The sequence below is a fragment of the Batrachochytrium dendrobatidis genome (genome assembly GCF_000203795.2).
Source record: "Batrachochytrium dendrobatidis JAM81 unplaced genomic scaffold BATDEscaffold_17, whole genome shotgun sequence".
Classification (NCBI taxonomy): domain Eukaryota; kingdom Fungi; phylum Chytridiomycota; class Chytridiomycetes; order Rhizophydiales; genus Batrachochytrium; species Batrachochytrium dendrobatidis.
The window spans coordinates 487,088-502,314 of NW_006281115.1; the positions used below are offsets into that span (position 1 = coordinate 487,088).

At 37.5% G+C, this 15,227-nt stretch overlaps 5 protein-coding genes across 5 annotated transcripts in view; 4 read left to right on the forward strand and 1 right to left on the reverse strand.

Moving 5' to 3' along the window:
- Positions 1-247: 247 nt before the first annotated feature.
- Positions 248-790, forward strand: BATDEDRAFT_32489 (uncharacterized protein; the record flags this gene model as incomplete). The annotated part of the gene is made up of 1 exon (XM_006682582.1): positions 248-790. A coding segment is annotated over one exon (205 nt), but the record flags the coding sequence as incomplete, so codon positions are not given.
- Positions 791-1,524: 734 nt separating this feature from the next.
- BATDEDRAFT_32491 (uncharacterized protein) lies at positions 1,525-2,029 on the forward strand (the record flags this gene model as incomplete). The annotated part of the gene is made up of 1 exon (XM_006682583.1): positions 1,525-2,029. A coding segment is annotated over exon 1 (428 nt), but the record flags the coding sequence as incomplete, so codon positions are not given.
- A 2,060-nt stretch (positions 2,030-4,089) lies between these two features.
- Positions 4,090-4,947, forward strand: BATDEDRAFT_28327 (uncharacterized protein; the record flags this gene model as incomplete). Its single annotated transcript, XM_006682563.1, has 1 exon — positions 4,090-4,947. One exon carries the CDS (start codon positions 4,090-4,092, stop codon positions 4,945-4,947), a length of 858 nt encoding a protein of 285 aa, XP_006682626.1.
- A 669-nt stretch (positions 4,948-5,616) lies between these two features.
- Positions 5,617-7,261, reverse strand: BATDEDRAFT_28328 (uncharacterized protein; the record flags this gene model as incomplete). Its single annotated transcript, XM_006682564.1, has 4 exons — positions 5,617-5,782; positions 5,817-6,006; positions 6,078-6,999; positions 7,076-7,261. The coding sequence occupies 4 exons, from the start codon at positions 7,259-7,261 to the stop codon at positions 5,617-5,619; spliced, it is 1,464 nt and encodes a 487-aa protein (XP_006682627.1).
- A 6,376-nt stretch (positions 7,262-13,637) lies between these two features.
- BATDEDRAFT_28329 (uncharacterized protein) overlaps positions 13,638-15,227 on the forward strand; it is a gene marked incomplete at both ends in the record, with an annotated part of 2,928 nt that continues 1,338 nt past the window's right edge. The window contains 2 exons of the mRNA XM_006682565.1: positions 13,638-13,741; positions 13,910-15,186. Of these exons, the coding sequence (XP_006682628.1) occupies positions 13,638-13,741; positions 13,910-15,186 (1,381 nt within the window). The remainder of the gene's footprint in view (positions 13,742-13,909; positions 15,187-15,227) is intronic.

The window sequence follows — 15,227 nt, forward strand, 5'->3', positions numbered from 1 at the left end:
CTGCATCTGGTATGCGCGACTTTCCTGTATCGCTTGCACGATCGTTGATTTTTGAGCAATTGACGATATCGATGTGTGATGTCGATATACGTGACTCTTTGTATCTGTTTGAATATGTCAACGACATGATTCAAAAATCTACAAACAAGGACAAGATGATCAAGGTGTTTCAAGAATATGGAATTGTAAAGCAGCTCATCACTATTTATTCACGTACAGATATAGATTTGTATGGCTGTCCTAGTTCTGGTATTGTAAAACTAGTCAAAATACTTGTTGATTTTGCCGACAATCATCCCGACAGTTCGATACGTACCGAGCTTGAGCAAGGCGAGATGTTTGAAAATCTGACGGCTATTGTAAAATCGGATACTGCTGAATACATGAACAAAATGGTTGCTGGCCAGATCATTGAAACGTGTTTCCAGCATCGGGTTCACGTTGCTAGTTCAAGTATTTGGCCATACAACGACAATGCCGATATCGATATGAAATCTGGAATGGCCGGATATGTACTTGGAGATGCACGCACACTTGTCGAGATGCGGTATATCCAGTATTTGCAATCTATACTTTGCAAACCCATGTGGTGGATCGATATCACAAACCAGCATATTGTGGAGCAATGGAGGGTCGACTCACTCGATCAAAATATATCACCATCAACATTTAATCTTGCATTGGAACAACTCGGGGGTTTTGTCAAACAGCTTGTTTGTAGTGGCAGTGATGGATTTGGCACAATTGTACCAGGACCTGTTGAACTGACGTATATACTGGACAATGGCATACCTGACAATGTATACACGCGATTGATGACAAATGTATCGGATATTGAACATGGATCAAATCACAACACTGGTCAAATGGTGCACAATCTGATTGATGCATCAATGTACAGTGTTGTATATGGACAAACGATGCTTGCACCACTGAGTATACGACTCAAATACACCACAATGGTACCATGCGATATATTGCTATCGACTCGACTTGTTTCAGATACGCCCATCATTGAAGGCAATTCCAAGTTTATATCACGCAAGTTCCAATGGCTTCCGAGTGAATTCCGTGTCGAACAGGATGACAGTGTGACCATCAACTCATACATCAACAATCTGAATCCGATATGGCATCGAGACATGTACAAATGCATTGCCAAAATATTCAAATGTTTTGTCCCGATGTTTGAAGGTCTGTTCAGAACGATGGATCCAATGTTCAAGTATATTGATATTTACAATGGCACAAAGGGATATGAATCACCAAACCAATCAGATCGTGGTGGTATGCAGCCAAACACTCAAGTCACTCGTCCCGTGTATGTACCAACACTTCCGGAACATTTTGAATCCAGATATGAATCAGCAAAGCCAGTATCACTGCGTGGTCGTAATCTACAAGTCATTGTCAAACTCACCAACATTCAACTGACACCATCCAAACCTAAATACAACGAGGGAAACTGGCACAATGAATGTCCAATTAACGAATCGATTGTTGCAATTGGACTGTATTGCTACGACGTGGAAAATATCACCACACCCAAACTCGATTACCGCGTGGCTGTTGATCAGTTTGAATATCAAATAGCATCTGATATGTATTGGAAAGATGTGTATGACATTATTGATCGAGAATCGCTACAGAATCAGTATATAGGATCGCTTGAATTACCAAATGGTCGGTGTGTAGTTTATCCCAATCGATATCAACACAAAGAACAATCATTTGAACTTGCAGATCCAACTCAACCAGGACATTGCAAGATTCTGACATTTTTTGTAGTAAATCCATCTTGTCGGATTGTTTCGACTGCGCATGTGGCTCCACAACAACCACAATGGTACAACTCGAGTCTTGACAAGACACACATACTGCCTGAACTGTGGAATGATGCCACGCAGTATATTCAAGGTGTTCAATCACCAACTGAAGCCAAACACTATCGAGATGAATTGACAAGTGACCGAGCTCGAATCACAAGAGCATACAACGAAGACATATATGAGCAGGCGTATTATCTTGATAATTGATGATTGATTGTAATTTTACAATAATGAGTTGCAATGCCAGTCATATTCGTGCAATTAAATGAATTAAATCAATCATGTCAATCATGACAGTGATTGTTGATTATATTAACTGATTGTGTACAATTGATTGATACAAGTGATATGGATGCATCATTCGGTGTTGTTGAATCAGATCATTGCTTGATTCTGTCAATGTGATCAAATGGATTACTACAAAACTGGACATGCTCAAGTTGAATCAAGTATTGAATCGAGTATTGGATTGATATTTACACACAACCACAATTACAACCACAATTGCAATCAGCACAGTCTGAATATTAGACATTTGAACATCACATATCGAGTCGTGGATAAATGCGAGTTGGCATATTGGACTGTTTTTGTAGTTTATTAATGATTTGATTCACGACTGTTTGAATTCAAGGCTCAATATGGATTACAACTGGATTGTCGTTGTTTCCATTTGGTATGACAAATCTGTCAATGTGTTGATTAATTCCTAGTTCATTGTCCAATCCATTGATCAGTAATTGTCCAAATAAGTTGTATCCGAGTCGAGTTGTCAATCAGGATACCGTAACCTGACATCCAAACAATTATTCAAATGACTGTTGAAACCATCAATGATTGCCAGAATAAGCTTTACGACACGACTGCAATAACCACCACAATCATGGTCAGGTTAGTATGTTGATCCGTTTACAAAGTTCCAATACTGCAACAGATTCAACATACTCTTGAAAATGCTGCACACCACATGAATCCAGCAAACCCACTGATGAATTGAACCAATCAATTCATCAATGACATGACTCGATATTGGACATCGAGTTGCACACAGTTGGTAAAAAGTCACCGACATGTCCAGATAGTCAAACCTTGACTACAGGTTGATATCATCACCCAACACACCAAATACAACACACAATCTGGACGACTACTGGATCATATTGTGGATATCAATCAACGTAGCTACTGGTTTCAAACAACCATGTACAATCATGTACAGTCATTACAGGACAATATGATACATTTCTGAATAGCATGTTGTAATCAACACGAGTGGAGTTGTGCAATAGACTTGTCATGGTTTACAATGGTTTGATATGAACATGATGACTCGGACTCTATTCAGTCGGATCAACTCGACTACAATTGGTCGTGTATATTATGATTAACACGAACAATTGTAGTTGAACTCGAATACAGATTGACTGTTGAATCACAATGCGTGGTATCAGCAACATGATGTGCTATATAGTGGAATGTATACGCTAACCTGACATGTGTCATGTAGTGTGTATTCGATCAATATGGGTATTAGCAATCAACAAGTCATACGATGTTTGTGTTCGAGTGATGGAATGGAGTGGAATGAAATGAGTGCATCAATCCAGAATACGAATCAACCATGATATATGATCATAATGTGTGGTTGATACAACTATATAGTGACAATCGATATTGATATATCTACAGTATACAATGCCAACACAACAGTTGCAAGTCATTGATCATCAATGTGACATTGTGGTTGCAACATGAATTGCATTGTATTGATTCAGTTGATTGATTGAATTATTGAGTAATGTGTAGTGATGATTGATCGTGTCGAGTTGAATGTAAAACATCATTAAACCACGACATGTTTGAATCATGCCAACCACAACACATATTGATGATCATCCAACAACTGAATATCAGCTCAGTTGCATATAGTCTTGTTTAAACATGCATTTGTTCATATTTCAGCCCATTGACCCTTTTTAGGGCAGATAGGGGTGGATAACTACACAATCAACCATATTATACTCGAATGCATAGTCAAGCAGTAGTTTGATCAAGATTGCGGGTGATCATATAAGGAGTAACCCTTTAAAGTTGGATATTAATGTCAAATCACCATCAACCCTGACAATAAAGCCAATCCCTAAAGCGGTCATTCAAGGATCGTGCTTTTAACACCATTTATTCAATGACAGATATAAATACGATCCAAATTGACCCATCAAATAGCAACCATTACAACTTGCTCAACCAAACCAATACAATGAAACTATCGATTGCTTTGTCGTCAATCCTGCTTGTTTGCTCTGTTACTACAGCTAACCCAGTCAATCCCAGTGCAACTACAAGTGTTGAGCCTAGTTCTTCTACAGCTATTTTCACTGCAACTGCAAGTACTTACCCTAACCCTTCGCCAGTTTCTATTGCACAGGCTAAAAAATTGGTTGATTTTAGTAAACTTTCAAAGAATGATATGAATTTGATGGAAAAATATCTAAAAACAAGTGAAAATTATCAAGGGGCAAAGGAGGCGCTGGAGCTGGAAGAACCTAGAAAGCTTGCTCAAGAAGCGTTGGTAAAACGCCTATGTGAAAAATATATGGGATTGTTGGGTAAATATCATAGCAAAAGTGGTTTCATATATGGGATTAAAGCCGAATGGCTTAAACCAAAACTCAATAAGGAAAAGAAAATTCTTTTGGAGCTTGAAAAAGTGTATCAGGATCTCCGTCTCAAGATTTTCGATTATAATTGGATATTGAATGACATTGGAAAAGAGCTTGCAAAGCGTCTGTTTGGAGATGGTCTGGATCAATCGTCAATTCATTCTTACATGATGTTTATAAAATCAAATCCCAGGTTTATTCAAAGCATCCAAAGCACTCTTGGTCACATGCTAGGCCAGCAGCCAGGAACCGAGCAAGCCTCCACTAGTGGAACCCAAAGTCCATCACAACATCGTGAAAGTCCATCATCCGGTACACATGAAGTTCCCAAATCTCCTCGTTCACAAAAAAAGTCTCGTTCTCGTGCAAAGAAAGCTTATTCCAAAATTAAGGGTGCATTTGGATCAAGTCCAAATCAAGACAATACAGATGATTACGAACCATTGCTTGATTGATCCGAATGTTGATTTGAACTCATTCCAACTGATTCAATTGTATTTTTGTTTGAATAAAATATAATACAATTGCTACTTGATATTATATCTGATCATTGTACAGTCTTGGTTGACATGATATCATATTGTACACATTGATGATGCTGACATGCATGTGTGTATCGTGTCGATATGGTATTGCTTGCCATGTCGTATTGTGATAATCATGATATTTGCAGCAGTATACCATATTTCAACTGTTGATATCGCGCATTCAGTATCGACATGATCATTCAGATATACAGTGATGGATTCCAACAATGCATACAATGATTGATACACTTGGAATGTGTATTCAATCCATACCATGTATTACCAATACAATAGTATGCGTGATCATCGTGTATCAAACAACTACGATACACACTGGACTGATCCAACACATGCACGGCTTGAACATATCACACAATCAAACATGAACACACCACATTAAAAATACATATAATATCAGTTTGTCACTAATGAATTGTATTCAGTCGAGTTTATTAAGAGTCTGTTTGTGACTCTTGACAGCGTGGTGGGTGTTTTGAGGTACAACTACTTGATTAGTTGTAGTTGATGATTATTAACACCAAGAGTCCTAACGTATATCATCCATGCAACAGATAACCAGTTTATTGATATATCTGTTTAGCCATCAAGTTGATCGTAGTCCATTTTTGGCCGCCTACTATCACGGATAGTACTACCAAATCGCGAAAATGATCTCCTAAGAGTGGATGCGAGATCTGGAATTGAAGTACTTGGTTCTTCAGGCAATCTAACAGCATGCATCAAATTCATAATCAGTATTAATCTACACATACACACATCAATATCAAACAACTTACTGTGTTAATGGCCAGAGCACCTGATCATCATTTGAGATAGTAGGATATTCATTAGTTGCAGTTTCGCATCCACATCCAGGACCAAATCCAATGCGTTTATGTGTTCGATCAAATGTCAATTTAAGTCGGGTCATAAATGACATACCAAGAACTGCATAATCATTTGAACCAGCTGTTACAGTAAACCAAACTATAATTCAACATGTATATTAGTCAGGTTAATCAAACAACACACATTGCATACAATTGCCAAATATTTACATTTTTCAGAATTTCTAATACTGACTCTCTGCATATAGTCTCGAGGACCCAGTCTGATCTCTACAACTGAATCGCGATTGTCATCAGTTACGGGGTTTTCAGCAAACATTATAATTGTAAACGACGGCATCCTACTCCAATCGATATCATACTTGTATCTGGCCATTAAGCGATTTTCTTTTAATCTGTTTTTAATCATTCTTTTGTCAAGATAATTGTTCCTAAATCCATTATATTTGATAGTGATCCCATCGCTATTAATAATGGCATCAATCAAAGCTTTTACGACTGCTTTAGGAAAACGCATATGTAAAAAGCATGTTTCCACACTCGAGTACAAAGTACGTCCGTCTTTTACCCTTTTTTGGAATTCCTCGGGCAGCTTCACTTTTTTGCCATTGACTAGTATATTCTTGATGTTGACAGTATGACGATCGTTTGATGGTGAGCTTACCCATGCAACACTGCTTCCATCCGTTCCGCATTTTGGAGTTATATCCGTACTTCCTATATTAATGAAGCTATCTGAAAGCATTTCATACGGACATAGTTGAATACTAATCTCGTTTCTAGGAATGACATTATTGCTGTACAAAGTATCCATTGCAGTGGTTTGTGAGTGATGATTTGACAACGAGGAATAGGCAAATCCAAACATTCCCTGACCGAGTTTTCCACCAATACCAACCGAATCTGCCGATTGTCTTTCAGCTGCTACTACTGGTAAATTGATGTCAGTTATACTAGTACCCGGAATTGTCACAGTGGCTGTGGATGTAACTCCATTATACTCTTTGCCTTTGTACTTTATAGTAACGGGTTCCCCACTTGAAATACTTTGTATAGCTAAACCTATATCGTTGCTTGAACTAGGAAGTGGTACAACTATATCAGACATTGTTGAATCGACTTGTAAAGCCAACTATTTTAAACAAGTATGAGATTGATTAAACGTGGTATTATTGATATCAAACCACAATACATGACATGATACATACATTGACTCCATCAACATTAAATTTAATTGTGTAACATTTTGTGATGTCACCATCCAATTCAACGGGTGATCGTTTTGACAGCCTATTTCTGGATTGACTGGCACTTTCAAAAGGTGATTCTAATGCAATTTGAACTGCAGCAACTGCCTGTAGCGCAAGTATAACGCATTCTAGAGTGATCAACATTGTATCGAGTAGTGTGATGAAAATGGTTTGAATCTAGTACATGACTGCCGTTTTATAATGACGGCAGCTTTGAGGGTGACAATCAGCACCTTTCAAATGGATATTCAGAAAACACAAATACGTCGTGTAGGGTGAGCAAACCCAGAAACACCCTGTAGGGAGAATCAATATATAAGCATTGCTGTTAGTGTATAATCAATTTCAGTAGTATGCTACGTTGACCTCTCCAATTGCAGTGGTGTGTTCAGTGATCAGATGGTGTCAGGTTGTTACCCTGATTATGGATAGTTATCATCACACATACAATCCATTACTACAACGTATACTGTCACTGTATACCAAATACTTGACTGATTGTCCAATTGGTCATGTTTTGGATCACTCGGACACAACAGCATCAAACAGCCTGTTGTTGCAGTATTTCAAAACCATGACTTTTCCGTTGGTATGACTGCACGATCATTTTAGGTCAATGTAGACTGTATACATCAAACACTGCTGATTGTGTCACAACATGATCAACATCAAACTCGGCAATCTGTCGCTGCTACACTGAATGAGTGACGTTGTACTATAATCAAATTGGAGATTGGCAGGTCGTTCAACAAACTGGCCGTGTCAACAGGTCAGATTGTCATCGTGGTACATGAACCACAATGGATGATCATGTCATTCAAATCAACACACAATCTACTGATATATGCAAAACAACACCACCAATACAATCCAAATCAAACCCAATCACAAACGTGGTGTTGAATCCAATGCATGCGAGTACTTTTAAACACATGATACACACTGATGGTGATGGTTGCTGACAGTCACATTGCAGTGTACATGTCCAATAGTGTCCACTGTCATGTCGATTGTTGCTATCCGTGATATCCAACTGTACTTGTATTCACCAAATGTGCACAACATCTAGGGCTGACTGCCAGATGCTCTCATGTTTGGCATACAACTAGTCACCATCAGACCAAGCGTATACGCTAGTACAGCGCCATGAATCTATTGTCAAGTGGTTTCGATTTTATTCTGGCGCGTTGAGGGTTGGATGTGTACCAGACACAATGTTGCGGATATAACTGAACTATAACAGGATAATATCATGCATAATGGTACGGTCTGGATCTGTTTGGTAGATATGCAACCATATATATGACAGCCCAATCCGTCCTTTATCACGGGTTGGTTTTAGAAATGTCTGTTATTTTGGTTGATACATGTTTCTTGCATAGATTTACAGTATTGTGTGTATTTAGTCTGATTCCATTGTAAACAGTCTGGTTGATTACCCATTCACTGCTAATAACCCGTTTGTACAACATAATCGATCATTTGCTCAGTATCGAGTATTTCCAAATATAAACTTGAATGAAAAGTCTTGCCACAATACTGATCAACTGTATTACTGTTCACACTATGGTATTATTGATGTATTGGAATATTTGGTGTTCAGATACACAATGATAGTGGTAGTACAAATCATGGCAGTTGTACAAACCAAACGTGATTAAAGCCAATAATAATGTCAGACAAGATTGGATAATGAATTAGCGTGTAAATCATCAACATTGACCAAGATTGATTGAAATGGTGAGATTGAGTTGGATGGTAATGAACACAACACATGTGTATACAGAGCTGTATTGACAACATTGACAGACAAACACAATACATGAATGTGGGTTCAAACTTGGTGATCGTACAATGTATGATTACTAAAAGTGCAAAGTGTAGATTCAACACTATAGTATGATTATGTGTCATATGATGATCGTTGTATTTGGAACAATCAATGCAGTCAATGCGTAGTAACCATTGCATATTGGAATGTATAATACAATCATTGTATGATGAATACTGGAGTGATCCATTTGACATGAATATGGTTGTAGAAGCAAAGCGTTTGCGGTTATACAACACTCATGAAGGGTGTGCTTTTCAATATACCTGATCAAAGGGTCATAAAAGCATCATCCAATCGACATGATCATCAAATTGATCAATATGATATTGTGATTAGGGAGCAGCATACTATCTAGTTTGATAGTTGCACACTACAAGCAATCAAGTAACCCTGTGTCATTGGTTAATCTAGAAGGGTTGGTTTACTATACAAAAATACAATCAATTACATTCAGTCCTATAATTGACACCAATCTCGACACTACTTTTGTATTAATTGTTTAAATACATTGACCAATCTGATGAAATTGGTTGATATTTTATTCGTACTGACCGCGGCAGCAACTGCCAATGCAATATTGATACCGACTGGTAACGATGGTTCACCACAAGCATCAAGTACTTCTAGTCAAGTGTCTGGCCCAACCAACGAGCCTATTCCACAAATTCCCGACGAAGACTGGCAAGAAATAATGGATGAAATTAATTCAAGCATTCTTGACAAAGACTGGCAAAACATATTTGATCCGATTGATTCAGACCAAGATTGGCAAAATACAGTAGATCAACCCAGTTCAAGCACTTTCAGTCAAGTGTCTGGTCCAATTGATAAACCTGATTCAAATATTTATAACCAAGACCAGCAACAATCAATGGATCAACCCAGTCCAAGTACTTCCAAACGAGGTCGAAAACGGCCAATTGATGAACCCGGTTCAAGCACTTCCAAACAAAGTCGGAAACAATTGATGGATCAACCCAGTCCGAGTGCTTCCAAACAAAGTTGGAAACAATCAACTGATGAACACAATACAGGAATTCCCGACAAAAACCAGCAATACTCAACAGATAAAGTCAATTCAAACACTTTTGAAAACTGGCATAAACTGTTTGATATAGCTGATCCAAGTACTTTCAGTCAAGACCAACAACATTCAATGGATCAATCCGATTTAAACACTTCTAATAAATATTGGAAATTCATAATGAATGAAATCAGTGTAAGCATTTCCAATGAAGACTGGCAAGAAATAATTGATGCAGTCAGTTCAAAAGTTTATACCCAAGACCAACAACAATCAACGGATACAATTGATTCAAGCATTTTTGACGAAAACTGGCATGAGTTGTTTGATATAGCTGATCCAAGCACTTCTAGTCAAGCGTCTGGTTCAACTAATGAACCCAGTTCAAGTACTCCAAAACGAGGTCGGAAACGGCCAATCAATGAAATCAGTTCAGGCACTTCCAGTCAAGCGTCTGGTTTAACCAATGAGCCCAGTCCAAGCACTTTCAGTCAAGACCAACAACAACCAATGGACGAAGATGAGTCTGCTAATACTGGGTCGAATCAAGTAGCTGGATTAAGTGGAAGATATCAGAGAACCTTTGATCGTATAAAGAAAAGGCTTGAATTGTCTAAAGTAATACAAAAGAAAAAACTCAAAGAATATCGTGATTATGCAACCCTTAGATTCAGACAATGGCTAGCGTTACAAAAAGGGGAAGAAATATCAGGATCAAGGCACGATCCAAAAATTGAAAGGAAATTGAAACAAGAGTATGATCAGGAAACCAAAAAAGTATACGGTATCAGACGAGACTTTAAAAGGTTTATGAAAAGGCATGGTTTGAAATTCGAAGAGCCAAGCTCAGATTCAGATTGATGTGTCGATGAATTTGATTTTGATTTTGAATAAATTTAAACTTTCTGATGCGTTGGTATTTGTCGAGTATTGTGAATGGGTCAACAACCATATCATTGATTGTGTATTGTGTTGGGTATTACATCAACAGTTAATGGATTGTTGATTGATACATTGACATGGCTTGTTCCATATACATCAATGACCTGATAACAACCAGTGTTGATTGTAACTATCAGTCATACTTGCAATCACTTGTCAGTTGTATGATTGCATGATATCACCGACTGACCATGTTGTGTATTGTACAACAAACGGAGCAATACACTTGTTCAAAGTCTGTCACAAGCAAAATGTGTTTGTCATGTCACTGTCAATGTTGGAAATCACAACATACAATGTTTGATTGAAGGATTTAACACCCCATTACAAAACATCATTGCCTTTTATCAAGAATATACTAAAACTAACCAATACGTTAATGCCTTGCAAGATATTGTGTTTGACTACAATCACATCCATCATTGTGCAGTTGGTGATATTGCTGAATCAAGATATGAAAGTGATCCATCAAGTGGTTCAATTAAAACAAACACTGCAAACCATTCAATCAATGTTGGAAATTGTGTTGGAATACTGACCAGACAAAATTTTGAGTAAAATACAAGTCAATATACAGTAATGCTGTGTATACTATGTATACTGTGGTTAGTGGAAATGATTACTCGTATCCAATTTCAGATGATGATCAAATAATTCAGACTTGCAAGTATTATGAATTTGAACACATCCAAATTGCTGAAACGTTTGTTACTGAATCTAGAAACCCAGATCCAACAATGACAAATAAGCAGTGTCAGAACATAAATCAATTGGATGCATTATCAACAATTAATGAACATGAAAACAACAAAACATATGACAGGACATTTCAAACAACTTGTTTTCTAGAGCAACTATAAATGCCATTCATTGACTCGATCAAAAACTACAACAATTACTTGCAATGCATCAAAATTTGGCATACATATTTGACATCCATATCCAGTTCAACAACAGAAAGCGTCAAACAAGTGGTATCATGATTACTATTCACAAAACAAGCAAATTGGACAACAGCGCTGTCGCAACTATTATGCTTTAAACTCGGAATCAGAAACGATGCAACTGAAAAAAGTACACAAAGTCGACGAGTATAGTTTATTGAATCATTCAACATCAATATCGTGTACTTGAAAATCAATGACATCAATTCCACCATCTACCAGAAACATGTTTGTTGCGGTGTGTTATTTGATGTGAATTTTGCACCAGTATGTTCATGTCTGATACAATTCATGGCTGTTATTGGACTTTGTACGACTGAACCATTGTTCAAATGTGATGATGTTTATGCCACTGTTGTAAATCGAATGGGTGCATATTGAAATACACGATATTGTTGTAATAGATTGTAGTATGTCTTGTATGCAAAATACGACAATCTCTCGAGTTTGAATTCATTGTAAATATACACCAGACATTCATCAAACTGAACCTTTTAGTATTTTTGCTTGCTTGAAATAGCTCCAGCAAACAAACAAGCGTTTATGCAATGCACATTGTGTATGCTACACCAACAACATCATTGATGGTCAATACACACAAGTATTGTTGATGTACACTTTGAGTTCCAAGACTGTATTTTTTGTAGCGGGAAAGTCGTGGGAAAGCTGCACATTGAGTTGCACTGTTTTGAGTTCCACTTTAAACATCTGGTCAGCAATCGGTTCATACTTTTGACAAACTCATGTATGAATGATGGTTTATCAGTGTTTTTATCAAGACACGGTAAATTGGTTCATGATCAATGATTTGAGTTGGTTTCAATGTTACTGCATTGATGACATTGAGTGCATCTGAAACAGCAACATCATCACTTAATTCGAGTTTCAAACAATAATTATTGACTGTGTTGGTCAACCTGCAGATTCACTGCTATTGTATTCAGACTCTGTAGCAAGACTTTCTGTGTGATGAAACAGCATCTGAAACTGCACCAATCGTTTGATTTCCAGTAATATGAGCATCGTCCATAATAATATCATCAGCGGTTTGTGGTTCAGCATTTAACATTATACGAATCCAGTGAATATGTTGATTGTAGGTTTGTAAACAGAGACTACAAGCCAGCAGTGACATCGTTTGCAGACTTTTGATTTTGAAAGCATTCATAATTTCTGATGTGTTACTATCATACAGCAAGGCACATTGCAGTTGCTCAATTTGTCGACTTTTATTGGCAACCTATTATGTACCAGCCACAAATCTGATATTGCAGACTTGTAGATGCTTAAAAATGGGGTTTCAAATTGACTTTTGAATTTGAGGATCGTGGACATATGATGGCATATTGATGGCTGTCATTATTGGCAAGTGTGTTGCAGTTGATTGAAGATGTGATGGAATGAATCAATATTCGATTGTGTTGTTTATTAACAAGTGAGTGAGTGTGTTCATAAAATAGGAGACAAGAAAGTCATGTGAATCCCAGTTCAAACGTCATTGTTGATGGTTTTTGATTGTTAAACTATTCAGAAATGTCTCACATTCACACACTACTAATGTCTCACACAATGCAAGTCAACACTCTCACACTAGTAATGTCTCACATTAATGAGACATTAATTCTGGTGTAAATCTGACTAATTTCCAAATATTTAAATCGTGTGAATTGTCTTGAAATATCCCAAAATTTTGTTATTTTGACTCGATTAAAAAGTCGATTTTTGTTTTACAATTTGACAAATAAATTGCTTTTTTACTCTTTTTCTTTTCATAAAATGCCAAAACGATTCCTCAATGTTGAATACGACACTATTTCTACTGAAATCGATGTGACTGACTTTGAAGACCTGAGTGACGTTCAGGATGCTATCAAGGCAGAGTATGGTCCTGCTATGGCTGACATCGATGCTCCTCAACTGCAACTCTACACCAACACCAACAAGGACCAACTAATCAACACCTGGGCTTTACTCGACTCTCTTTCTCAATAATACTTTACTCAAGATGGTTTTTGTGTTGTTATTGGTTGTTTACCATCACCTACCAGGAAACCAAGCAAGAGTGCCATTTTTGATGCAGGTTCTACTTCTTTATCAACAGCAAACCATCAATACTTTTCTCCTAAACGACAACGTACTGAACCCAATGTTTTGACAACCCAATTCAAGTCGTTTGCAAACGCCCAGCTGATCGATGAATGTATACAGTCGACAGATCATGTCCTTTTCCCATACACCCAAGACAAAATACAAAAGCTATATGTTAGAGAGTGCTATCATGATGTGTTTGGCTTGCTTTTGGATCAAATTGATCGTGGCATGGAATCATTTGCAATATCTGGAACATCAGGCATCGGAAAGTCACTGTTTTTTGTCTACATATTGCATCGCTTGATGGATGACTTTACCACGAAAACTCTGTCCTTGAAGCCAAACCGGATTGTTTATCAAGTGGGATCCTCGTACAAATGCTTTGACTTGCAGCAACAACTCGTCACAGAGCTTGGACTTGAAGTGGCCAATACTGTTTGGAAACAAGACACATTGTATGTTGTTGATGGACACACGACTCCAAGATCATCATGTTGTATTGTATTGTTCATGTCATCTCCTCAGTCTGAAGGATACAAGGAGTTCGTCAAACAAAAAATGGCAAAGGAATGGGATTTTCCTGTTTGGACTTTGGACGAGTTACAGACTTGTCGACGTCATTGCTATCCGGATGTACCCATTGATACTATCAATGAGAGATATCGCATGTATGGTGGTGTAGCTCGTTCTGTCTTTGATATTGTATCAAATCCAATGGAGAAAGCTTTGACTGATGTTGATACAGTCAAAGGGGTACGAAACATTGGATTCACAATCAAAATATCTGCAAATACTCATATATTGCTTCATACCATTGTGTCGGACGACGGACAGTACAGATTCCTGCATGTTGATATTGCTTCAAGATATGTTGGAGAACAACTCTGGCAACATCACTCTGCTCAAATGATTACCAATATGCAGCAAATGTTTGGTAGTATTCCAACCGAGATTTCAAGACATTTGTTTGAAATATACGGACATGTGGTTTTTTGTACTGGTGGACAAACTCTCAAATGCAGATGCCTGGAAGATGGTAAAGCAACAAAGATTACTTTGGATGCTCTCAATGGTCAACGAATTACATTTGGAATAAATACTATCCCTACTGCTGCAGCACTTGATGGCAACTATTACGAACCGACAAATGACAATAATTTTGCAGCAATTGATTCACTCAGTCAACACGGAATGTTTCAATTTACAGTTGCTGCTGAACATCCTATTCGCGAAAGTGATATTCTTACAAAACTGTGCAATTTGTATGATGAACCC